Source organism: Equus asinus, chromosome 2 (assembly GCF_041296235.1).
Source record: "Equus asinus isolate D_3611 breed Donkey chromosome 2, EquAss-T2T_v2, whole genome shotgun sequence".
In the NCBI taxonomy this organism is placed as follows: domain Eukaryota; kingdom Metazoa; phylum Chordata; class Mammalia; order Perissodactyla; family Equidae; genus Equus; species Equus asinus.
Genome location: NC_091791.1, coordinates 27,022,427 through 27,048,103, shown reverse-complemented (window position 1 = coordinate 27,048,103; position 25,677 = coordinate 27,022,427). Strand labels below are relative to the sequence as shown.

General features: G+C 40.6%; 3 protein-coding genes across 5 annotated transcripts in view; 2 read left to right on the top strand and 1 right to left on the bottom strand.

The window, feature by feature from the left end:
* The first annotated feature begins 439 nt into the window (after window positions 1–439).
* Window positions 440–14,776, top strand: TAF5 (TATA-box binding protein associated factor 5). Its single transcript, XM_070483935.1, has 11 exons — window positions 440–1,598; window positions 3,893–4,130; window positions 7,374–7,689; window positions 8,446–8,609; window positions 8,719–8,854; window positions 9,873–9,993; window positions 10,727–10,856; window positions 12,059–12,223; window positions 12,879–13,056; window positions 13,239–13,416; window positions 13,714–14,776. The coding sequence occupies exons 1-11, from the start codon at window positions 1,040–1,042 to the stop codon at window positions 13,929–13,931; spliced, it is 2,403 nt and encodes an 800-aa protein (XP_070340036.1). The 5' UTR covers window positions 440–1,039; the 3' UTR covers window positions 13,932–14,776.
* On the bottom strand, window positions 14,761–20,345 carry ATP5MK (ATP synthase membrane subunit k). The gene is made up of 4 exons (XM_014829121.2): window positions 20,138–20,345; window positions 16,373–16,468; window positions 16,195–16,287; window positions 14,761–14,863 (listed from the first exon to the last, which is right to left on the bottom strand). The coding sequence occupies exons 2-3, from the start codon at window positions 16,457–16,459 to the stop codon at window positions 16,198–16,200; spliced, it is 177 nt and encodes a 58-aa protein (XP_014684607.1). The 5' UTR covers window positions 16,460–16,468; window positions 20,138–20,345; the 3' UTR covers window positions 14,761–14,863; window positions 16,195–16,197.
* PDCD11 (programmed cell death 11) overlaps window positions 20,331–25,677 on the top strand; it is a 43,934-nt gene continuing 38,587 nt past the window's right edge. Inside the window, exons 1-4 of one of the 3 annotated variants that reach the window (XM_044751518.2) lie at window positions 20,331–20,480; window positions 21,833–21,945; window positions 23,216–23,347; window positions 24,342–24,509. In XM_044751518.2, coding sequence (XP_044607453.1) covers window positions 21,844–21,945; window positions 23,216–23,347; window positions 24,342–24,509 — 402 coding nt within the window. In that variant the 5' untranslated portion in view covers window positions 20,331–20,480; window positions 21,833–21,843. Of the gene's footprint in view, window positions 20,581–21,832; window positions 21,946–23,215; window positions 23,348–24,341; window positions 24,510–25,677 lie in introns of all 3 variants that reach the window. The other 2 variants (XM_044751528.2, XM_044751522.2) reach the window with 2 other exon arrangements.

Below are 25,677 nucleotides of genomic sequence, written 5' to 3'. Positions count from 1 at the left end.
AGGCAAAGTAAAAATAACCAATAGCTATTTATTATCTTAGGCATCACATATACATTACCTCATTTAATCCTCACAACTCTATAAGGTAGGTACTATCGTTATCCCTATTTTAGAAATTGGGTGACTGGAATAGAGTGAGTTAGGTAACTTGCTCCAGGTCATTCAAGAAAGCCAGTAAGACCTCAAAACCAACAACATGAAGCTTTGCCAGATCTTCCCAAAGTCCCAGGCTCACTTTTCTTATCCGTACCTATCCCACAGAGCTGTGAAGTTCAAATGAGATAACATGTGCAGCAGGATTTTATAACCTATGAAGCATATTGCAAAGTGGTATATACTATCTAAAAATATACAATTAAAATGCAGTTTGCTTGTAATAATGGATTACCAAGCACGAATACAGAATGTACATATTTCACAATCACAAAACTCAGGTATTTAAAAACTTTTTATTGAAATATATACGCTGTCAAGGTCACAGAGCTTGAGCTTGCACTCGATTTTTACAAAAGCAAAAATTGCAAAGAAAAGAAAAAAGTAACCTCCATCTAGATCAAAATATAAAACATTACCAATATCTCAGAAGCCTCCCTCTGGCAAAAGGTATATGCTTTTGAGTTAAAGACCTGGATTTGAACCTTGGCACTTTCACTTTCTTCTTGTGTGACTCTGAAAAGTTATTTAACTTCTTTGGACCTCGGTTGAACCATCTGTAAAGTGAAGATAAAAATACCTTATAAAATTGTGGAATTAAAGGAGGTCGTATAATGTAAAACGTCTACCACAGTGCCTGAATATAGCTGGTCTGCAGTAAACGGTAATGACTATCAGGCAAACGTAATAGGCGGCCACCAACAACCACTTCCTGCCTTTCTGTCACTTTCGAAAGTAGCCCTCGCTCTCATTCCTCTTCTCCTTCTTTCTCGCTCCTCCTACTGCCGTAAAGTGCCTTCCAGAGCTGTCGTAAAATGCTCCTCCCCGCCCTCCATGTGGCGAAAACGCAGTCACGCTTGACGGCGCGAGGTGGCTCAGCCGCAAGATGGCGGCGCTGGCGGAGGAGCAGACGGAGGTGGCGGTCAAGTTAGAGTCTGAGGGACCGCCGACGCTGCTACCTCCTCAGGCGGGGGACGGCGCTGGCGAAGGTGGCGGCGGCACTACCAACAACGGCCCCAACGGCTGCGGCGGGAACGTTGCGGCGTCGTCGTCGGCCGGCGGGGATGGCGGGACCCCCAAACCTTCGGTGGCTGTCTCCGCCGTTGCCCCGGCGGGGGCGGCCCCGGTGCCCGCCGCTGCTCCGGACGCCGGCGCTCCCCACGACCGACAGACTCTGCTGGCCGTGCTGCAGTTCCTACGGCAGAGCAACCTCCGCGAGGCCGAAGAGGCGCTGCGCCGTGAGGCCCGGCTGCTGGAGGAGGCAGTGGCGGGCTCCGGAGCCCCGGGAGAGGCGGACGGCGCCGGCGGTGAGGCGGCTAGCGTGCTTCTCAGCCGGGTCACAGCCTCGGTCCCCGGCCCTGCAGCCCCCGACCCTCCGGGCACCGGCCCTTCGGGGCCCGCCGCCGTCTCGGGCTCAGCCACAGGTCCTGCGGCTCCGGGGAAAGGTGAGCCGCGGGGTCTCGGGGAGGCAGGGCCGGCACGAAGGGGAGCAAGCCGGGAAGGCAGGGGATGGCAGGCCTGCACCTCTGCGGGCTTGTTTTGAATTTCCTGGGCCCGCCTCTAGGGCCACATGCCCGCCCCTTTCTCTGGTGCGCCGGCTGCGCAAACCCTCTTCGGAGCTGTCAGTTCCAGCGAGAGGCTGAGAGCTGCTGAGCAAAGGGATGTATGGGGAAGGTGGGCGCGGAGAGGCGGGGACCTTCAGGCTTTTGGTCCCTTCCCTCTTATTTGGGCTCTTGAGCTTCGAGCAGGTCTGCATGAACACTAACAGTATTTGTACAGTTCTGTACTAGCGTACTTTAAGTACTATAAATACTTTGTGTATCTTAATTCTTACAATTCTGTGAGATAGACATTCTCTCTCTTCTAGAGATGAGAAAACAGACTGAAAAAGGCCAAGAGACTTGCTTTGGATCACACAGCCGGGGAGTGATGGAACATGGTGTAGCTAGTATTTCTCAAAATAGAGACTAAAGACCACCAGTGTTAAATCTTTTGGGGAGTGCAGGGTCCTGGTCATCACTTCAGACTCAGTGAATCAGACCCTGTAGAGGTGGAGTCTGGGAATCTGCATTTTTGAATAAATGCTTCCAAGGGGTATTGATGTGTGGCAATGTTTGAGAACCATTCGTTTAGGAATAGGGATTGGGCAGACCTGGGTTCAGATTCTGTCTCTGTTGCTTTTACTTGTGTGATGCTGATTAAGTTATTCTCCCTAAGCTTGAGTTTTTTCCCTCTATTTAGTGGGTTGTTGTGAGGCTTGAATATAATACATGTAAAATGCCTGGCACTGGCACTAATAAGTTTATGTCTAGGTATCCATCCCTAACATCTGAGCCCTCCTCCCCTTTTTCCCAGCAACTGTTGTCACAAAGTCCATGCGGTAAAACTCCTACACAATATAGGGTCTCAAAGGTGATTGTGAGTTGATCATAAATATTTATTGAGTTAAATTATCCAATGCAGAGCCTCTAGGCAAATTAATTTGTATTTATGAGACCTAATTTTTGCAGCATTGCTGAAGTGAAGTATGGATAGCATTGTAACTCATTGAAAGAAATGTGTGAAAATATGATTGAGAGGAATCTTTTCAGAATGCTGAATTTTGTGAATGAACTATAAGGTGGAAAAATTCTGTTGTTGGTTATTTTGCTGTAATCTCTCATCTCCACAGAAACTTGACCTATTTTTTAGATCGTAACTCAGAAACCAGTAAGGAGGAAAAGAGGCTGTAAGAGTAATCAGAAGATTTTATAACATTTGTGCAGTGAAGAGCATAACATAACAGTTGCAGCTTAAAAATTTCCAGCAAACGGATTTGATTCACAGATGTATCATTGTTTGCTATATTATTATATTATTGCTATATTATTATATTATTGTATTGCTATATTACAAATAAATACTAATGTTTTCTGCCTTGAAATGGTGGTTATGGAAATTGTTTTAAGCATATAAAATTGAACTATCTTTTGGAAATGTATAAGGCAAAGTCCTTCCTACCCTTAAAATGCTTACATTTTATGAAGAGTGATAGATGGACACATGTGAAGGTAACACAGGATAGGATGTGTTATGGGAAAGTTATAAAGTACTTAGGTAGTTCAGAGAGCTGGGAATGTTACTCCCCGGCATGGGTTGTTGGTGGTGGGTGCCATTTGCGCTGATCCTTTTTTTTTAAAAGATTTTATTTTTCCTTTTTCTCCTGCAAGCCCCCCAGTACATAGTTGTGTATTTTTAGTTGTGGGTCCTTCCAGTTGTGGCATGTGGGATGCCACCTCAGCATAGCCTGATGAGCGGTGCCATGTCAGTGCCCAGGAGCCAAACGGGCAAAACCCTAGGCCGCCAAAGCCGAGTGTGTGAACTTAACCACTCGGCCACGGGGCCGGCCCCTGCACTGATCCTTGAGAGAAGATTAATATAGTTTTTTGATTTGCACATACCATGTTTTATAAAATTAGTCTTTACAATAAGGTAGCTCCAGGAAAAATATTGGATCTTCTTGTTATTGATTTGAAAATTTTATTTTAAGATATGGACAAGCTGAAGGAGTTTTGGATGGGCGACTGAAACGAAGGGAAAATCTCATTAAAAGATCATGTGGTTGTGTTGGGGAAGAGAGTTTGAGAGGAGAAGGATAAACATTTGAGAAACAATTCATCTCTGGACCTTAGCAAAATAGCCCTAGTTACTTGGTGCATACCATGTCATTTTCTTGAAAGTTGTTTTTGTTTTTAAACAGTTGGAAGTGTAGCTGTGGAGGACCAGCCGGATGTTAGTGCCGTGCTGTCAGCCTACAACCAACAAGGAGACCCCACAATGTATGAAGAATACTATAGTGGACTGAAACACTTCATTGAATGTTCCTTGGACTGCCATCGGGCAGAGTTATCCCAACTCTTTTATCCTCTGTTTGTGCACATGTACTTGGAACTAGTCTACAATCAACATGAGAATGAAGCAAAATCATTCTTTGAGAAGTATGTGAATTTTTATAAATTTTATATTTACATATATATATGTGTATATATATATAAAATGTATATATGCATCTGTAACCACACAAATGTAAGATTACAACTCAAAAAGTACTTTATAAGGGAGAGGTACCTGATACTATGAGAACCTAAAATGGAGGAGTTTGATCTAGTTGGAGAAGTCAGGGAAGGCTCCCACAGGAAGTGATGCTTGAAGTATGATGTGAAGATTAGGTAGGTGTTAACTGGATGAAGAGAAGAGGGAAAACCGTATGTGAAAGCTCTGTGGCAGGAGGGATCATTGTAGGTACAGAGACTGAAAGAAGGCCAGTGTGGCTGGAGTGGAGTGTGGAGTTGGAGCGTCTACAACATGAAGCTGGACAATTGGTTAGGGGCTAGAACAGGCGGGTTCTTGGGCCATGTTGAAGGTCTTTGTGTATCCTAAGAACAGTAGAGGGTTGTATTGGATGGGATTAGATTTGGCTGAGATTCACTGAAAACTCAAACAATAATGGCATAAATAAAATAAAAGCTTAGTTTTGTTTTTATCCTAAGAGCAATAGGAAGCTGTGTTAGGATTAGATTAGACTCAGAGTGGCTGAAAACCCAAACCATAGAGGCTTAAAGTTTATTTCTCTCTCTTGTGAAGGTAGGCAGTCTAGGACTGGTATGGAGTCCTTGATTATCAGGGGCCCAGGCTCTCTGGATCTTCGTGCTCTACCATCCTTGTCATGCAGCTTCCACCTGTGGCACAAGATGGCTCTCCAGCCCTAAGCAATTGTATCAGTGTTATTGTCATCAGGGAGGGTACACATCCTTCCTGGAAGGTGCACACACTTCTTTTTTTATGTCATTATTCAATGGCCACACCTACCTACAAGGGAGGTAGGAAATGTGATCTTTACCTTGATGTCTATGTGCTCAGCTAATATTCAGGTGTTCTCTTGTGGAGGAAGAAAGGAAAATGGATGTTTGAGAACACTGAGGCATCTCTGCTACAGAAGTCATTGAAGGACCATGTCATTATTAGATTTGCATTTTGAAAGGACCTTTATGCAGTGCAGAAAACAGATATTGAGGGGACAGAGTGACTATAGATTGACCAGTTTTGGAGGTTAATGCAGTGGTTCTCAACTGAGGGTGATATTATTCTTCCTTCCCCTGGGCTACTTGAAAATGTTTGGAAGTGTTTTTGGTTGTTATAATGACTAGGGGGCAGGAGCAGGTGGCTTATGGATGCCAAATGTTCTAATATGTGCAGGTAGTCCCACTTAGCAAAGAATTGTTCTGCCTAAAATGCCAGTACCACCCCTGTTGAGGAACAGTGGACTGGAGTGTGGTACTTTAGTGGAAGGAAGTAGACATATTGATGAGGCACTTGGTGATGGATTAGATATGGAGGTGAGGGAGATAAGGTATCATTGATAACCCCTGAATTTCTGGCTCCCCCAGCCTGACAGGGGTGCCCTTCACTGAGATAGAAAACCCTGGAAGAGGACCTGGTTTGTCAGGTTGTGAAATAATCTTGAGTTCAGATTTGAATATGCCTTTGACTTATTTAAGAGATGTCAAGTTGATAGGGGAATGATATATAAGGCTCTGGAGTTCAGAGGAGAGGTAGGGACTGGAGCCATAAATTGGAGTTGTATGCAGTATTGATGGATATGGATGAGATTGTCTAGGGGAGAGTATGAAATAAGTCAATGAGAGGGCTAGGCCTGAGTTTTGAGGAACTCCAACATTTGGAGTAGGAGAGATATAAAAGGAGTAGAAGGTTTAGCCAAGTAGAAGAGATATAAAGGGAGAGGCCAGAGAAGTAGGAAGAAAAGCAAGAGATGTTGAGTTATAGAAGTCAAAGAAAAGGAGTGTTTAAGAAAGAGGCAGTGCTTACCTGTATCAGTAAGAGCTCTTTAATACAAGCAATAGACCCAGAAGCCAGGACTTGTCAGATAACATAGGTGGTGGTAATAGAGGAATAATAGAACTTGGGACTCCTGGCTTCTATGCCATTGTATTCATTCATTACTCTACGATGTCTAATAGAAGGTATACAAAGCAAATGTTCTGTAGCTCAGTGTGTTTAAAAAAGTTAAGAAAGGCTGATGGTGACAGAACTTGTAAGCTAATTTTTCTTATAGTACTGTCATCAAAAAACCTCTTCCAGTTTCATGGTATAGCCATCTCCTCACACGAGAGGCTGCAGTATCCTAGGGGACTCTCTGTCTCCTTGGTATGGACAGTCTCAGCCCTTGTGGGGACCCCATGCTCAGATGAGGTTATGGGCAGTGATTGATGCAAACACTAAGAGGCTGAGATTTCTAATTTCATTCAAATCTTGGACAGAAACCCTTAATTCATATCTTATGAGTCGTAATAGGGTAACACAGGTGACAGTTTAGGAATCTATTGGCTGTGTGTCTGTCAGAGCTAGACCCCCAATATCTTATGTTTAGTCGTTGTTTTCTAAATGTTTTTGCATTGTTTGCTGCTCTTAGTGAGTGCCAAATATGATCTTTAATTTTACTTTTTTAGGAAAATTAAGATTTGTAGAAAAGTACAATTAAATTTACTGATTGTCACCAAAGCTGAAAGCTTTATGTAGTTGCTTTTGGTATAGGTGAGTTAAATGGAAGTACTCATTCTTTCATATTGACATTTGTTTATTCTTTTGTCATGTTATTGAAGTACTGATGTTTAATAAATATGTCTGGTATTAAGAATATAAGAAATCATTAAAAATGGTAGATTTTGTGAGAATGCCATGTAATGGTTATTGCTGAGAGGCTGGATAAGAGGTAAATTGAGTTCATTATACAAGTTTCTGCTTTTGTATATGTTTGAAATTTTCCATAATAAAAATTTTTAAAAGTGGGTTTTGAGAGAACATAAAATTTACTAAAGCAAGGACTCTAACGTTTTCAAATATCTACCACTGGTGGCATTCCAAAGAGACTGCCTACCCATGGTGGATATCTTATCTTTCATTCACTTACGGTGTTTATTTCAAATTCTCTTAAAATGTTTATGATACATTTCATTAGAGAATTAAATTGGTCATTTTTAGGATGAATTCAGAAACTGAATTGTAATCATTTTGAAGTGAATTACTTCTGATCCTACAGCATAGTCCAGGATTATTCAGACTGCTACGTTGAAAATATTCTGGGATGTTTATAAATATATGGGGGAGAGGCAGATCCCTGAATGATTACATTGAAAAATGACTTTTTAAAATCACTGAAACAGGTTCCATGGAGATCAGGAATGTTATTACCAGGATGACCTACGAGTATTATCTAGTCTTACCAAAAAGGAACACATGAAAGGGAATGAAACCATGTTGGATTTTCGAACAAGTAAATTTGTTCTGCGTATTTCCCGTGACTCGTACCAACTCTTGAAGAGGCATCTTCAGGAGAAACAGAACAATCAGATATGGAACATAGTTCAGGAGCACCTCTACATTGACATCTTTGATGGGATGCCGCGTAGTAAGCAACAGATAGATGCGATGGTGGGAAGTTTGGCAGGAGAGGCTAAACGAGAGGCAAACAAATCAAAGGTATGGGAATAAACCTAAGAACTATATAATGCAGATTATGAAAAATTGTAGCATTTACATCTACATAATTTACACATTTTTCTTATAGCTAGTTTGGGAATAATTTTACACTGTATACTAAGTTTCATGTTCTAAGGATGATGTATATATTAGTGAGAATTTGGGAATGGCTGCATTTAACAGAACCCTGACTACAGTGGCTGAAACAAGAAAGGGGTTTTTCTCACATAAAATGAATTACAGGGGAAGGCCCTCCTGAGCTTTCATGAGGGCTCCACAATGCCGTAGAGAACCCTGACTCCTTCTAGTTTCTGCTCCGCTGTCTTTAGAATGTGGCTTCCTTCTTTGTGCTCACAGATGGCTGTTGCAGCTCCAGCATTGCAACTGCATTCCAGGAAGGCAGAAGGGGGAGGACAAAAGGCATATCCCTGCTGAATGTCCCCTTTTTTATTTAAAATTCTACCCAGTATACTTGTGTTTATATCTCTTGGCAAGAATGATATTACATGGCCATTCCTGGCTGCAAGAGAGCCTGGGAACAGAATTGATTTAACTGAGCACACTGCTGCTCCAACAAAATCGGGGTTCTGTTAGTACAGAAGAAGGGAAGATTGGCTATTGGGTAGATAAGTACAGAATCTGCTTCAGGGTATAAATTACTATATTGTAGTTGTGATTCATCTTATCAAGATATGAAAAGGATGTGTTAATGAACAAAAAATTAATTTAAAAAATGTTGGCTCATTTGACTTGTAGGTATTTTTTGGTTTATTAAAAGAGCCAGAAATTGAGGTGCCTTTGGATGATGAGGATGAAGAAGGAGAAAATGAAGAAGGAAAACCTAAAAAGAAGAAGCCTAGAAAAGACAGTATTGGATCCAAAAGCAAAAAACAAGATCCCAATGCTCCACCTCAAAACAGGTGAGGAAAAAAACCTCAGGAACATGTGTGAAGGTGTAAGAGGATACATTATAGAAGGTTTAAGTTTCTTAATATTCAGAGTAATTTCCAGTCTGTTTTTCTTTCACAGAATCCCTCTTCCTGAGTTGAAGGATTCAGATAAGTTGGATAAGATAATGAATATGAAAGAAACCACCAAAAGAGTACGCCTTGGGCCAGACTGTTTACCTTCCATTTGTTTCTATACATTCCTTAATGCTTACCAGGTTGGTAAAATAACTGAGCAATTTCTGCCTAGAGAGTCATGTAAAATGGTGATTTACCTTTAAAAGAAACTTACATGTGTTAACTAAAATGGAGTTTTCTCATTTAAACTTTTGATATAAATATACCTTAAAGACAGCATAGGGAAAGGAGAATTGGACACTGCTAGGAATAGACAGAAAGCAATGTTTAAAAGACCTTTAGCAACTTGTAGGTACCAGAATCTTGCTTATATGTGCCCCTCATTTCACGGATCTGAATTCTCCTAGCCTTTTAGGAGGAGGAAACTGTGAAGTTCATCTCTGTTGAACTTGGTTTAAGTACTTATGTAAACTTAATATTTTTTATTAAGAATTCTGTTCATCTTTAGGGGCTGGCTCCGTGGCCGAGTGGTTAAGTTTGCGCGCTCTGCTGCAGAGGCCCAGGGTTCAGATCCTGGGCGCGGACATGGCACTGCTCGTCAGGCCACGTTGAGGTGGCGTCCCACATCCCACAGCTAGAAGGACCTGCAACTAAGATATACAACTGTGTATAGGGGGCGGTTTGGGGAGATAAAGCAGAAAAAAAAAAAAAAAGATTGGCAACAGTTGTTAGCCCAGGTGCCAATCCTTAAAAAAGAAAAAAAAAAAAGAAGATTGGCAACAGTTGTTAGCCTAGGTGCCAATCTTAAAAAATAAAAATAAAAAAATAAAAGTATTTAAAAAAAAAAAGAATTCTGTTCATCTTTATAGACTGTATAATAAGCTGCTGAGGATATATTTAGTAAAGTGCAAAAATGATTAACATTTGCTTCATAGCATGCACTCCAAATTTGGAGGGCAAAAAAGGGGTAAATTGATAATGTTCTCAAGGTAAGTGCTTTCAAACAGTGGGTTTCATAGGAGGATGAAATCCCAAATGATCTTTTATATGAAAAAAATAGCTATCATTAAGTATTCTCTACGATGTGATTGTAATTTTTTCCCCAAAACAATATTTAATATAAAGCTTTTTGTTTTTGTTTTTATTTTTTATTGGCAGGGCCTTACTGCAGTAGATGTCACTGATGATTCTAGTTTGATTGCTGGAGGTTTTGCAGATTCAACTGTCAGGGTGTGGTCTGTGACACCCAAAAAGCTGCGCAGTGTCAAACAAGCAGCAGGTAACTGAGATGACTTATTAGAATGTAGACTCATCATTAGTTTACACCAATCTTGATTCCATGGAACATACGCACAGATTGTGATCTTAGCAGAATTTCACTTGATTTTCCTTTAACTCAAAATGTTCATTCCCAACAGTGAAAAATGCATTGGAGTGGCAATCAGGAGACTGTCATGCTAGACTGGTTTAATTTCTCTGGGCCTCAGTTTTCTCATCTGTAGAATGAGAGGCTTAGGCTAGAAAATTCCTTAAGGTTAAAAACCTAACATTTTCTGATTGCTTATGAATTTTAAAAAACTTTTAATGTAAATATGGGAGAGTACTTTGTTTTAGCCATAAAAATGGCTAAAAAGAATAAGGTCAGCATTTAATTTTAAAGAAAGTTTCTTGCTAACTGTGTTGGTTAAACAAGATAATGCATTTTCGATAATTTAATATTTCCATAGTTTTCATTTTTGTGAAACATTGTGATATAGTGGATAAACTTGAGTTTCAGACCTAGTCCCAACACTGAGTAACTGTGCACTCTGGCAAATTATTAACTATTCTGAACCTCAGTTTTCTCTCCTATACACTGGGATGATATCACCTAATTTAGAGGTGTTAGCACAGTGGTTGTTATGTAGGAGGAACTGTTCAAATGTTATTTCTTCTCCTGAGCTGTAATGTGATTGCCTTAAAAGGTTTTAATGAATATACTTTTAAAAATCAATATTTCTGGACCATTTTAGATCTTAGCCTTATAGACAAAGAATCAGATGATGTCTTAGAAAGAATCATGGATGAGAAAACAGCAAGTGAATTGAAGATTTTGTATGGTCACAGTGGGCCTGTCTATGGAGCCAGCTTCAGTCCGGATAGGTAAAATGCAAACAATAAAAATTAAATAGTGATGTATTATATTGAGATTATGTAAAAGTGAACTGCTGAAAACATTATGCAAATGTTGGGAAAAGTTCTCTTAGAAAAATCTCATGGTTTTTTTATCATTCATTATCTTTTAGCATCTTGCCATTTGTCAATTCATCTTGGGTTGCTGGTGTACAAGATAGCAACTTAATATGTAACCAAATTATAGAATCAAGATGCACAGCTTCAGAGTTTGCTGGTTTCTTCAGTTTTGTATAACCCCAAAAGGGGTTAAATTGCTTCTTTGGGTTCCTGCCTTGGGTTTTGTGGCTACTGCGGTCTTCCATCATCTCCAAATTCACAACAGATTCCTGATAGTAAAGGCATATTAGCTATCAATTGAAGATTTATCTTTGTATAATCAAAAGAACTAAGAGGATACAGGATACTGAAAAGGGAATTTGAAACCCACAAATAGGTATTTGCCTATTTTTCATGATCTCTAACATTCTGTAGAAATGGGGGAGTATTTTGTATTCATAATACCATATGTATCTTACTTGGATAGATAATAGCTTTCAATCCATCAAGATTTTCGTCTTTATGAAACTTTGAGAATGAGGTTTTTTGTTGTTTGATAGGCTTTAGCCAGATGATACATTTTTATTTGAGGGAAACTTCTGATTTCATTGAAAACCATTTTACTTTCTGAGTAGCTCAGCTATTGTATTTATCCCTGAAAAAGAGTATTATTCACATGTATAGTGTTTTTTTGTTTTGTCACAGGCTTTCCTTTTAAATTCTTATGCAACTCATAGGCTAGGAAAATAGCATCTCCATTTTAAAGTAAAAACTTGAGTTTTAAGTGACATCTTAGTCATGTTTCTTAGAAGCCTTTCTCAATTGACCTTATTTGACCATACTTTTTGTTATTACCCTTTGGTATTGTTATTACTTTTTTAAAGAACTATGATTTTCCTTCTATTTTTTTTTATAATCTAACCTCATCAGTAAGTGCTCAGTAGATGGACGTGTCATGGCTAGCATTAGTTTAGTTAGTACTTTCAACTCTACTATCTACTGTGAATTCCATGTATAAAAGTGAGATATAGCATGTCAGTTAGCTATATTTAATATATTCAAAAGTATAGAGAAACTGGGTGGTAACTAAAAGGTATTCTGGGAATCAAATATATCACCTTCTCTTCTCTCAGGAACTACCTGCTTTCCTCTTCAGAGGATGGAACTGTTAGACTGTGGAGTCTTCAAACATTTACTTGCTTAGTGGGCTATAAAGGACACAACTATCCAGTATGGGACACACAGTTTTCTCCATATGGATATTATTTTGTGTCAGGCGGCCACGACCGAGTGGCTCGGTAAGGACATTGTGATTTTACGACGGGGTCTATTCAAGGAACAGAATGGTTTCTTGCTGAGAATTACAAACTTCAGCCAAACTCATTTTCCATTCTGTTATTCAGGGTCAACTTTTTAGAATGTCAACACTGAAAACTCCTTCTTTGAAAATGCATTTGGGACAAGAGTATTAACTATGTCTGCAATTATGTGTATACTGAGCCCTGCTTTTATTTCCCAAGTTAGCTTATTAACACTCTCCTTGCTTAACACCATCTTTCACTACCACTGTGAGCACCTTTGTCTTCCTGTCATCTCCATAAAAGTTCAGGGTGAGGTAGCCCAGGTTAGAAACTAATTATATGTGGTGGTCAAAACTAGGGGAAAAAAATACTTTTCTATGGGTTAGACTAGTAGTTGGGGTGGGACAGGAGAGGAGGGGGTTCATACAGAGAACTATGAAGAATTCTAGAATTTAAAAATTTTTGTACCACGTCAACTAAGAATGCTATTTAGTCTCAATCATTCCTTCTTTCCCTCGGGTAACTAGTGAGGAAGACCCATTTGGAACTAACATTTCACATGGATGTTTCTGTATTTATTTTGGATAGAATTTTGGCATTTCATACTTAACTACTAATTATCATCTTGTGCTTTTAATAAATTTTTTTAAAGGCTCTGGGCTACAGACCACTATCAGCCTTTAAGGATATTTGCTGGCCATCTTGCTGATGTGAATTGTACCAGATTCCATCCAAATTCTAATTATGTTGCTACGGGCTCTGCAGATAGAACTGTGCGCCTCTGGGATGTCCTGAATGGGAACTGTGTAAGGATCTTCACTGGACACAAGGTATTTTTATATCTTCATTATTCCAGAACAGAAGGTTGCTTTTGAGAGAAAATATTTTTAAAATTAACCAGTGACACATACATTTTAAAGATATTATTTATAACACTAAACTTTACAATTCTAACTTTGTCTTATTTTCTTAGATATTTTTAACACTACTTTTCCATGGGCTTCTTTTTTAGGGACCAATTCATTCCTTGACATTTTCTCCCAATGGGAGATTCCTGGCTACAGGAGCAACAGATGGCAGAGTACTCCTTTGGGATATTGGACATGGTTTGATGGTTGGAGAATTAAAAGGCCACACTGATACAGTCTGTTCACTTAGGTTTAGTAGAGATGGTGAAATTTTGGCATCAGGTAAATGACTAGAAGTGTGTTAAAAGGAAACACTGAGTGTTGACAATTGCAAAATTAAGTCCTGCTGTTTTAGGTTTTGCTTCTCCTTAGCCATGATTCTTAGTGTGTCACCCTACCTGTATATTGACTTCTCAGGTTAAACTACTGCTTAAAATGCTCTTTTAGAAGGAAGAGAGTTGTTAATCAGTTTAGATTTCTTTCATGAGAAATATACAGTAAATACATAAAGTATAGCTGACAAAATGTCAGAATTCAATTGTGGATGCTACTAAATGGTTTCCTTTGACTTCCCCGTAGGTTCAATGGATAATACAGTCCGGTTATGGGATGCTGTCAAAGCATTTGAAGACTTAGAGACTGATGACTTTACTACAGCTACTGGGCATATAAATTTACCTGAGAATTCACAGGAGTTATTGTTGGGAACATATATGACCAAATCAACACCAGTTGTACACCTCCATTTTACTCGAAGAAACTTGGTTCTAGCTGCAGGAGCCTATAGTCCACAATAAACCATCGGTATTAAAGACCTTTTGGAAGCTACTGTTTGAAAAAGGGAGACTAAAAGCAAATACCTCAGTAATTAATATTTAAGCTATAAAGAATGTTTTGTCTATATGGATCTGGAAGTATGCTGCTTGGAAAATCTGAACAGGACAGTTCCACGTTTCTATAGCAACCACATTTAACTAATTTCCATTAGTTGAATAAGAGGTATGTTCGTGGAAGGGACATTTACGGTGCTTTGGATTGTGTGGAAACTATGCATTTTCTGTTCAAATGCTATTTTAATTTATTATGTTTAGAAAAAAATCAATTGATTTCAATAATTCATCCTGCTTTAAGATTCAAATTGAGTAATATAATACCATCTTGAATTTTAGCTGAAGAATTCAACGAGCATGTATGTTTCTGCTGTAAAAATGTAGTTACTGTATGGCACTCAAGTACTACGTTAAATGATCCACTGACATTTTTGCCTGGCCCATGATTAGTGGAATGTACGTTAACTGGGTAGGGTGAACTACAGTTCCTTTCTAAGAACTAGGGGAAGTACAACCATCCGCTAACTTCTGAATTTACACCTGTTGGATTTTGAGTGCACCCAACACTCTTTAACCAGGTGAAGAAGTTTAGCTTCCATGTTCTACTTCAGCTAAAATGGCTACACACAACCTAGTACACTTGAAGTCAGACAGACATTTCAGTTGCTTACCTCCAGTACTGAGCCTTGCTTTGGGAAACTAAAAGATTTAGACCAAGTCACTGCCAGTTTTTTGCCTTTGTTGCATTTTGTACAGTTTTTATATTTTTGATATCTTGTAAATAAAGACAACCAGATTTTCCAGGTTCATAATTTATTGTATAAATTGAGTATCACATGATGAGTTGACATTAGCTTCTCAGCCATGGAAACTTAACAGATGAAGTACAGTCTAGAATCCTATAAACAAAACAAAATAGTTTAGACACAAACGAGTTCAACTCTACTTTCAAGACATTCAATAATTACTAGTAGAGGACTACCTAGTCTTCTGAACCCCCTGAAATTGAATGCAAATTCATCAGATTCACAAAGGAGTCAGTAATCCTGCAAAATTAAGGTGTCTCTCCACTTAATACAGTTTAACCTAACATTCCACCTTGACCAAAAGAGCTGCCAACAATTCAGTATCATCCTAAATGTATACTATTGGAAAAGTCTAGTAGATAAAGCAACATTTTAAACAGTAGAAAACATCTGTTAATTAATATTTGAGAGACAATTTCTCCATTTTTATAATGGGGTTACTACCACCCTCCCAAAATTAGAAGGTACCTAATATGGAAAATTGTGCAAAATACTACCTGTTTGTCAGGAATAAGCCATGGACCACTGCATTCTGGGACATGCAGTCCACTAAAGTCAGTGGTTATGGGATTGCAAAAGCTCTTTCAGAGCAGAGGAAAAACTTTCTGTCTGTGGAGAGCTATATCAGATAAAGATCTCGTTTTGGGTTTTCTGAACATCATCTGCCAACACAACAAATATTTATTCACTCAAGCATGGGCAAATGGGTGTTGAGGGGCAAAATAAGTAAACGAAGCCTATGGAAATTTAAAGAAAAGACAGAAATGCTTATATAAAAATTTGAAACTAGCAAACAAACTGGGAAAAATCGGATATATTTGCAATTGATTTAAAAGGTTAAAAATTATTACATAAAGAGCTTACACAAGAGAAATAGGTCTTCACAAAAAGAAAAGCCCCAATTGTTAAATGAGAAAAGCACATGACGAGAATGTTAAGAAAAAATGGAAAAAATGTACAACTTCATCTAAAAGACAAATTATGTTTACTCATCATATTGACAAAAATCAGAAAGGGATATTCAAAATAGTCTGAGGCAAAACAAAGCTGGATGCCCCACAACCCTTTGGGAAAGCACTTCATGCTCAAAAGTCTTCACTGTAATTTTATTTATATTAAAAAATTTTAATAGATTTCCACTGTAAATCATGTATCCATGAGCACCCCTGCATTCAAATTAGAGAGGACAGACTTGTGTTGCAAGAAAATTACGGACATGAATCACAGCCAATGGAAACCAAATAAAATACATAAAAAAAGAGCTAAAATGTTAAAAATTGTCAGGGTAATGGGATATGGGCAATATTTTCCTCTTTATTTTTGTTTATGTAATGCACAGTGACAACAATTTACTTTTATAGAGGGGGAAAAAACCCTAACATCAAAATGGCCAAGTTATAAACTTTTAAAGGTCAACTCCTTACCGTTTATGTTGCTTTCACAGCTGGAGTTTTTTTAGACCTTAACTTGAAGTATAAGACCAGCAAAGCAATGCTCCCATATGTGGCCAGTACACACTGAAAAAGAAAGTAAAAAGTAAATGAGTTGTCACATCTCTGTTCTTCTAAAATATAACTGTTTAAAGGTATCATTAATACTTACATTCATTCTACCTGTGAGAGTATAAGAGTTGAAATACTTTTTGATACCAGTGAACTGGAATTGGGCATCAGTTTCTGGACCTGCCATGATTTCAATCTTTTAGAAAAAGAAAGAAGGCAATGATAAATTGATTTGGGTATAATTTAAAAGACAATTATTTTTTTCAGTTTAAAAACTTTAAAAGTTACTGCATATAAATATTGTTAAATTTTTTTGTATCCAACACAGCAGTAGCAAAGAACAGTGGAAAAAGCCTTGCTGATATGAGAAATTTTTGGAAGGAGGACTTTACCTTGGTTACTATTACACACTTCAGAATATACATCAAACCACTCAGCAAAGAGTCTCCATGTCTATCTTCTGACCCAATACTGCCTGATGTTTTCACTCCTGGCACTATCTTTACCATGGTAGACTGTACATAGAATTAATCAGTTTTAAGACTAGTTGAAAGTTGGCGCTTGTGATACTTTTCAAAGTTTCTCAGACAGGTACCTACCAACTAAAGGTCAACTTACAACCCCTCCTCTTATAATTTTTCTTATAAATAATTTAGCACCTCCATGGAAATGTAGTTGATACATACTAGCATTGGTGGTGGGGAAGTTGGAATCCTTCCTTCTTAAACTAAAACAGATAAAAGATTTCAATGTAAATAGTGAAACAAAAAAGTCTTGGAAGAAAACATGGGCAAATATTTTAATCATCTCAGGGAAGGGAAAATATAAAGGCCAAAAACAAAAAAGGCGAAACTTTAAAAGATAACCTCATGATCAGTCAAAGAAATGTAAAATGAGATCGATATTTAACCATCAGACTGGCAAAAATAAAATTATGATAGTAAGTAGTAGTAAGAATGTGGGAAAATAAGCATTCCCTCAGTTGTCTGGAGTATAAACTGGTACAACCTTCCTGAAGTGCAATTTTGCAATATCTATCAAATTAGAAGGTTAGTATACCCTTTTATCTAGCTGATTCATTTGTTCTCCAGGAATTTAGCCTTACAGAAATACTACAAAGTGGAAGCATGTTATATGGTTCAAGATGGTGACTGAAGTACTGTTTATGAAAAGAAAAACTGGAAAAACTAAAGTCCAACTCCAGAAGACTGATAAATGATGGTTTTTATTGGGGGAAATACAATGTGTGTACATCTTTATGTATTGACGTGGAAGGATGTCCCCATGTAATGTTAAATATTAAAAAAAATCCTATTTCTGGACTATATTATACAGCACATAGAGAACAACAGTTCTCACTGGTCCCTAGACCAGCAGTATCAGCCTCACCGGAACTTGTTAGAAATGCAAATTCTCAGGCCCTACCTCAGGCCTACTGTATCAGAAACTGGGGGGCCCCGGAATCTGTTTTAAAATGCCCTCTAGGTGATTCTGATGCACGCTAAAGTTTAAAAAACACTGCAGTAACAGAAACAGAAAGCCAAATACTTATTAGTTATTATATAGGAAAAAATCCTGGATGAATATATAGCATACTTTTAAGAGGGGTTGTATCTATAGTACCTATGTATTTTACAAAGGCATGTATTTCTTTTATAATAAAAAACAGCAAAGGCACATTCAAAGGTCACCAGAACAACACTTGAAAATTCGTATGTATGACCGCCTATCTACCACGACCGACGCCACGCCGAGTCGATTGGCAACATAGACGAGCCGGTCGAGGTCCGGTCGAGATTGGTAGGCAGTGGCAGTAACTCAGCTGGCTCTTGATGAAATGGAAGAGGGAGAGAACTGTGAGGAAGTTGCTATGGAAACTGGCACTCCTCTGTTTACCATTCAAAGGCCTTCAGAGGCATTCACGTGCATAGAATTGGCAATGAAAATGTGGACAAATGACCTTAATTTTGAACACTGTTTCACGAAGGTTCTTGGAGTAATGAAGGAAATCCAAACATGGTTGGGCCCCCTCAGGAACCTTGGTCTGTCCAGCCCAAGTAGGAAAATCTCCATTAAAAAGAAATCTTTAGGGACTGGCCGGATGGTGTAGTGGTTAAGTTCATGCACTCTGCTTCGGTGGCCCAGGGTTCATGGGTTCCCATCCCAGGCACAGACCTACACATTGCTCATCAAGCCATGCTGTGGCGGTGTCCCATACACAAAATAGAGCATGATCAGCACAGATGTTAGCTCAGGGACAATCTTCCTCAAGCAAAAAGAGGAAGATTGGCAACAGATGTTAGCTCAGAGCCAATGTTCCTCACCGAAAAAAAAACCCCAACATCTTTATGATGTAGCTCTTATATTAACTGTTTCATTTTATTAAACTTATTAAAGGTATTCTCTTTTTTCCATTCATCCATCTTCATGATACATTTTTGGATTCTTACAGTATCAAGTAGGTTTCTAAGAGAAACCCTACAGAACACAAGAGCTTAACTTTGTCAGATTATTAACTGATAACCCCCACTATCTTATGTCTAACAAAAAGTTTTAGGAGGATGTGGTGTCCAACTGCAAAAATATTAAGGTGCTTTAAATTTCCCTCTACTTTTCACAATATAGAGGGAAGGCTGATGTTTGGGATATTCCACAGAGGACTCATTCTGACTGCAGGAAAGGGCATGGTAAAGGAACTGAAATTTAGTCTTGGTCTTGGAGACTCGTGAGGCTGACACAGAGGGGAGGGGAGGGAGTGGGATGTTGCTAGTGAGATAAAAAACGGGAGCAAAGCCTGGAAACACTTGGGACTGCACCTTTCAGCAAACCGCAGATTACTTTTGGGCAAAGATGGGGAACCCCTGTGTTAGAGGGCCCTTTGTGGAATAATTGAGCTGAACCTTTATTTCCTTTTGAGTCATATTTAAATTCAGAAAGACATTAATGAAGAAGAAAATTACCTAAGACAAATAATTCTACGAATTGTTAAATGGTAGCCTGTGGGAAAGTCTAGAGATGGGGTCTTAGCTTTTGTTTCTTATTAAACGGTGAACGGCTATTAAATGTAATTAATCCTTCCATACTTCTCTTCGCCTGTGAAACGGACATTAAAGAGAAGGCCCAAAGCGGCCAAGTGTCCTCCCTACTTCTCGCTACTTTGTTTCTCGATAATGCTGTCTCCTGTCTGACCGGACACCCACCTGCAATGGTGAGATCAGGAGGGAAAGGAGGCAAAGACGAGTGAGAGCTGCTCAGATACCAGAAGCAGCCTCTTGCACGTCAAGTTTACAGCTCTCTGTTCTGGCGACCACCTAAGAAAGGCCTTCCCGCTGATCGTACACAGATCGACATCTAACCCGCTTACCCGCGGGCCTGGCGAGCGCAGGGGCCGGGCCACGCTCACTCTCGCTTTGACAAAGGGTGCAGCGCAGCTAGGGGCGGCCTGGCTGGCCAGCTTCCTAAGCACAGCTCAGGAAACAAACGGCTACACGCATACAGACGAAAAGAGGTCAATTCGGCCAGAGGTGGGGGTTATAAGCCCGAGTTCTCATCCAACATTACGTCACTGGGTGACCTTGGGGGACTCCCTTTGCTGCGGGCCTCATTTTTCTCCACTGGAAAATGCAATCTAAGGGTCCTCGGGAACTACGGAAGCATCTACCCGCCTCGCACCGAGGTTTCTCAGATGCTATCCGCCACCTCGCGCCCTGGCCCTCGTTGTCTCTAGTTCCTTTCCTTTCTCCGCCGCCCCAGGCCCGCAAAGCGAAGGCCTCGCAGGGTTCCCGGACCAGGCACGGCCGGATTCTAGGCCGGCGCCGCAAAGCCAAAGCGCGAGGTCCGGGCCCGCCGTCCCCTCCACACGCACCTTAGAAAACGCACAAATTCCGCAGCTGCGTCCTTCAACGAACTCAGCAACCCCTCGGTCCGGCCGGAAGAAACCTCCTCCCCCCGCGCCCGGGTCCAAAAGGCGACAGCGATCCGGCCTTCTGCGTTGATTCGCTACGGCTCGAAGCCCCGCCCTTCCGCTTCCTGTCTCTAAAGCCCCTCCCCGGACCCGTAGGACTCCGTAGTATAGTAACGGAAGTAGGGCGCTGAGCCCGCCCGAGCTTCCGGGAGAGTGGCGTTAGGCTGCGGATGTGTTAGTCTCCGCGTGTGTGATTACAGAGGCGCGGGCTCCGGAGTGGAGAGGTGCTGGCGTTGCGGGGCCGGTGAGTGAGGGCAAAGGCGAGAACGGAGGAAACCTCGCGGCTTCCAGGCGTGTGACAGGGCTGGGTCCTCCAGGCCACTGCCATGAACCCGCAGTGCCGGGTGAGTGGTTCGGCCACCCGAGCCCGGCTTAGAAGCCGCTCTGCTCCAGTGGCCCCTGTAACATCAGGTTCTGTCCCCGGGAAGTAGTTTAAGTCTCTTCTTTGCCGCTGGATCGCTTTACGCTTTGAAGCTTCAGTTTCCAACTTGTCTGAAATGAGATTAAGGGTCAAGTTCCCAGCAAACTGAATCCTTCTGCACTTTCCTGTTTCTACGAAACGTACACCCATTCCTGATTCCAAATCCTAGGCTCCCCTCGGTTGTCACCTCTTCTGTAGTCTCAAGCCTTTCTAGATTCTTATTCCCAAGTGTCTCTCAGAACCATCCCCTCCTGTCTTCCCTTCTCACTTCTACCTAGTTCTGGTTCTCATGATTTCTCTGCTGTATTGCGGTTGAATCCTTCTGCCCGGTTTACCTTCCTTCAGTCCTGTCTCTAGTCCTGACCAATCTATAGCCTGCAGGATATTTTTCTTGATTACTGTTCTATCTCTTCCCGTACTTAAGGCTCTGACTTACCAAAGTAAACATTAAACTACTCATATCTAATTCAAGATCTTCCATAAAAAAGCCCAATCTGTCTTAAAATGTACCTTCGGTTATTATGCTTTATTTGCCCTGTGGTCTAGTTGAACACTTCTTCACGGAAAGGGAACAGCAAGCTTTTGAGCAGTTGTTTGACAGACAACTTGCTCGTTGCTCGTTGAAATAATTGGCTTTTCCTGTTTCCATGCCTTTTCTCACGTTCCTTCTCCTTTTCCCTTTCTGCCTGTCAAAATCCTATTTGTCTTCTAACGGTTCAGCTCAAAAGCATCTTCTTTAGGAAGCTCACCTCCTTTACTGAAGCGTCATCACTTTCTACCTCTTTGTTGATAGTTTATAATCTAATTTGTGTTTTAAATTATTTGTGTAATTGTTTTGTCTTAAAAGTGTGCGTGTTTTTTGAAGGTAAGGGGTTATACATTTGTTTATGTGTGTGCGTCTTAACTGTAGCTGCTTAATGATATTTACTACATTGAATCTAGAACTTCTTTTCCCAGAGGAAAATGTGTGGACTTGTGGTTTTGAAGTAGAGATCTTTGGAAAGGTGAATTATGGATTATCGGGGACCTGGCATCAAACCATCTATTTCTCAGTCCTGAATGCTGTCTAGCACATTGGTGCTAGAAGGCTCTATCTCTTGCCCATTGATGACAGCCTTCAGGAAGTCTGGCACTAGGGCTACATGTCTCACTGTCACTATTTGTGTTGTTTTTAGGAGACCCAAACATGGCAACCATGGAAGAAAGCTTCCCCCGAGGGGGTACGAGAAAGCCCCACAAATCAGAGAAGGCTTTCCAGCAGTCAGTTGAACAAGACAACTTATTTGATGTAAGTAGTGTGTTTGGTAAGACTCAGTGAACATTTTCTCCCTAGTGTCCTTGTAAAGAATGAGCCTTGTTTGAGAATGTGTTATTTTCCAGATTTGTTTGTTTCTTTTTTTTTTTTTTTTTGCCAAGGAAGAGTCTCCCTGAGCTAACATCCATGCTAATCTTCCCTTATTTAAAAAAATTTTTTTTTATTGCTTTTTCTCCCAAAATGCCCCTAGTACATAATTGTATATTCTAGTTGTGGGTCCTTCTGGTTGTGGCATGTGGGATGCTGCCTCAGCGTGGCCTGATGAGTGGTCCCATGTCCACGCCCAGGATCTGAACCAGCGAAACCCTGGGCTGCCGAAGTGGAGCGGACAAACTTAACCACTCAGCCACAGGGCCAGCCCCCCTTTATTTTTTAGTATGTGGGCCACCAGCACAGCATGGCCACTAACAGAGGGATGTAGGTCTGCGCCTGGGATCTGAACCTGGGCCACTGAAGCAGAGTGCACTGGGGCTGGCCCCCAGATTTGTTTCTTTCTGAAGTCTACTTTTGTAAATTGACCTTGTTAGAGAGTCCATACCACCACAAAGCTGTATCTTTTGAAGTATGGCATTTAGTAGTTAAGTTTGCAATGCTTTTGTTCCTTATTCTTAGGAACTTTGTGCCATGTTGATTAAGGATGGAGAGAAAACAGTTTGATCATTGAATTTTTGAATGGGGTCCTTGCCATGTATAATGGCCAGAATTTGCAGTCTTTACCTAGAGTAGGCTGTGTTCCAAATGCTAGAGGGAAGAGAACTAATGTTTGATTGTATGGCCTTATGTCTGTTTTATGTAATCTTTCCAGCTATACTATGAAGTAGAGTTTGCCACTCCATGATGAGGAACTAAGGCTCAGAGAGGTTATATAATTTAGACGAAGCCACACAGCTTGTTATGGTGGAGTTGGGAGTTTAACTCAGGTCTCCATGACTCCACCTTCCATTTTTTATGCTCTATTCCAAATTTCTTCTTAGACTGGGGAACCCCAATGCCCATTCCAGTCAAGGGAGGAAGAATACAGGAGAGAAGGGGCTTTTGAGAACATGAAGGAGGCCCCGACTTTGGGGAAAGGGAGCATTGATGGCAGAATGAGAGAGTCGGGATTGAAGCAGGAATTAAAGGAACAGTTGGGAGTGGGGTGGAGTGGAGGAGTAACAAGACAAGGTGACGGATAACCTGAAATTGGAGAGAAAGGCCAGGATTGCTGCTTTTCATTCTTTTGCATCTTTTTTCTCCCTTTAAGATTTCTACTGAACAAGAATCCACCAAAAGGAAAAAGAACCAGAAAGGACCAGCAAAAACAAAGAAGTTGAAAATTGAAAAGAGAGAAAGCAGCAAATCTATAAGAGAGAAATTTGATATCCTTAGTATTGAGGTTTGTTGAAGTTTGGTTTTGTTTTAAACAAACTACCCGGGTTGCTTAAGTGTGTATATATTCTTCTTTCCCTCTTTCCTTCCTTCTTTCCTTCATTCCTTTCTTCCTTTGTATATATAGTGTATGTTTGTGTCTATAGAGATTCTTGTAGTTTGTGCTCAGAATTGAGCATTATTTCCTTCAATTATTAAACAGTGCCTGGGATCATGTATTGGTTTTTGGTTTATGTGTTTTTCTTTTTAGCTGCTGAGTCCCCCATCTTGCATGGAACTTATATTTTAGTAGATCCATAGGTTAGAACTGGCAATAACTTTAGCGATCATTCTCATTCTACCCTTTCATCATTGTGGAAAGTATATCTCAGAAAAGTGAAGTGGTTATTATGTTCCTTAAATTTTTATAAAACTCCGATATATGTTATAAAAAGAATAATAGTCAAATGATTCTGAAGGGCAAGATTCAGATTCAGCCTGCAGAAGTGTTTTGTTTGTCCTATATGATACTTAAAAAAGCAGTTGTTTAATTTGGTGCCAACATTAGAAAACTAAAAAATTTCATATAAAAACGTGACTTCTGGCTTCTAGTAAAAATATGAAATTGCCAACTACACAAGCACGCATTCCCTCGTGTTTGTAGTCCCCTGGAGCTGAGTAGTGGTTGCACCCTTTAGACCTGGCCTACACGCTCCAGATGGCCATGGGCTCCACTGGCCTGCTTCCTTCATTTTGTTGCCTGCCAGGCATTTGAGTTTGGGTTGCTTGGAATAAGATAAAAGGCAAAAATGCCCTCCAGCACCATAGTGCTGTTAACACTGTTGTATGATTTAGACCTTTTACAGTGCTCAGTCGGATGTTTGATAAGCACACTGACTTATCCACATAGGTATTTCCTGTAGCTTTTGTATGTCCGAGTTGGGACTGAAAGCCAGACCTGCTAACCTCCCCAATCATTGTTCTCTTCCCTGTTGTACACATTTCCCCTTTTTCTCTTCTAGTCCCTGTGTGAGGGGATGCGGATTTTGGGTTGTGTGAAAGAGGTAAATGAACTGGAACTGGTGATTAGTCTCCCCAATGGCCTCCAGGGGTTTGTGCAAGTGACTGAAATCTGTGATGCTTACACCAAAAAGCTGAGTGAGCAAGTGGCGCAAGAAGAACCTCTAAAGGTGAGGGAAATCCGGATGAAACCTGTGACTGGAAATAAATTATTGCTGCACAAATAAATGTATAATTAACAACTGCTAAGTGCTAAGAAAGAAAGGTACAAGGTGCCATGAGAGTTTATAATAGAGGATTTTTTTTGTTTTTAAATAAGGGGATTTTGACTTAGTCCAGGGAGTGTGGAAGGCTTCCCTGAGGAAAAGATGCTTGAGCTGCGGTCTGAAGGCTGAGGGTTTACTGTGTAAAGAAGGAAGGGAATTGAGCAGAAGGAGCTCGATACGCAGCAGAGAGAAGGCTACTGTGGCGAGAGCAGAGAGAGCAAGGGAGAGTGTGGTGTGGGATGGGGCTGGAGAGCTGGGTGGAGGCCAGACCATAGTTAGGATTGGTTTTTAATTCTAGAATCAATGGGAAGCTCTTGGAATATTCTCGTTGGGGTGAGTGACATGTAGACAGCACAGAGAAGAGATGGAAGAGGTGTGAGTAGTTGCCTAGAGACCAGTTAGGAGGCTATTGTGGTAGTCCAGGCTTGGAGATGGATGGCAGCTTGGGGTCAGGATTTACTGGGGACTGAGGAGGTAAAGTCAGTGGCTGGTGATGGATTCGATATGGGTGGTGAGGCAGAGAGAAGTGTCAGGAAGGAGTCCTAGGTTTCTGTTGAGCATGACTCGACAGTTGGCCATGCCACCGAGATAGGAAACCTTAAAAGATGTCCTGGGTTGGAAGAGAGGATCGTGATAGGAACTTTTGATATGCTGAGTTTGAGTTGCAGTTGAGACATTCGGTAAACAGGTGATTCCAGAGCTCAGGGAAGTCTGGGCTAGAGTCATAAATGTGTGAGACTTCTTTGTGTGGGTGGTAATTGAAGCTATCAAGGGGGAAGAAGTTGCTTAGAGGGAGCAAATAGAGGGAGAAGAGACTATAAGACTGAGCCTGGAGTAAATACTGTATTTCGATTGCTGAGTAGAAGGAGAGTTGCTGTCAGAAGAAACAGGAGCGGCCAGAGAGAGAGAGAAGACAACCAGGAAATGAAGGGGCTTGGAAACCAGGGAGAAAATGTTTAAAGAAGGCAGGAGTGATCACCAGTGTTAAACGCTTTTTAAAGGTGGCCTAAGAGAAAGACTGCAAAATGGGCTGGGTTTAGCGACGTGGGAATCACTGGTGATTTTCTTGGGA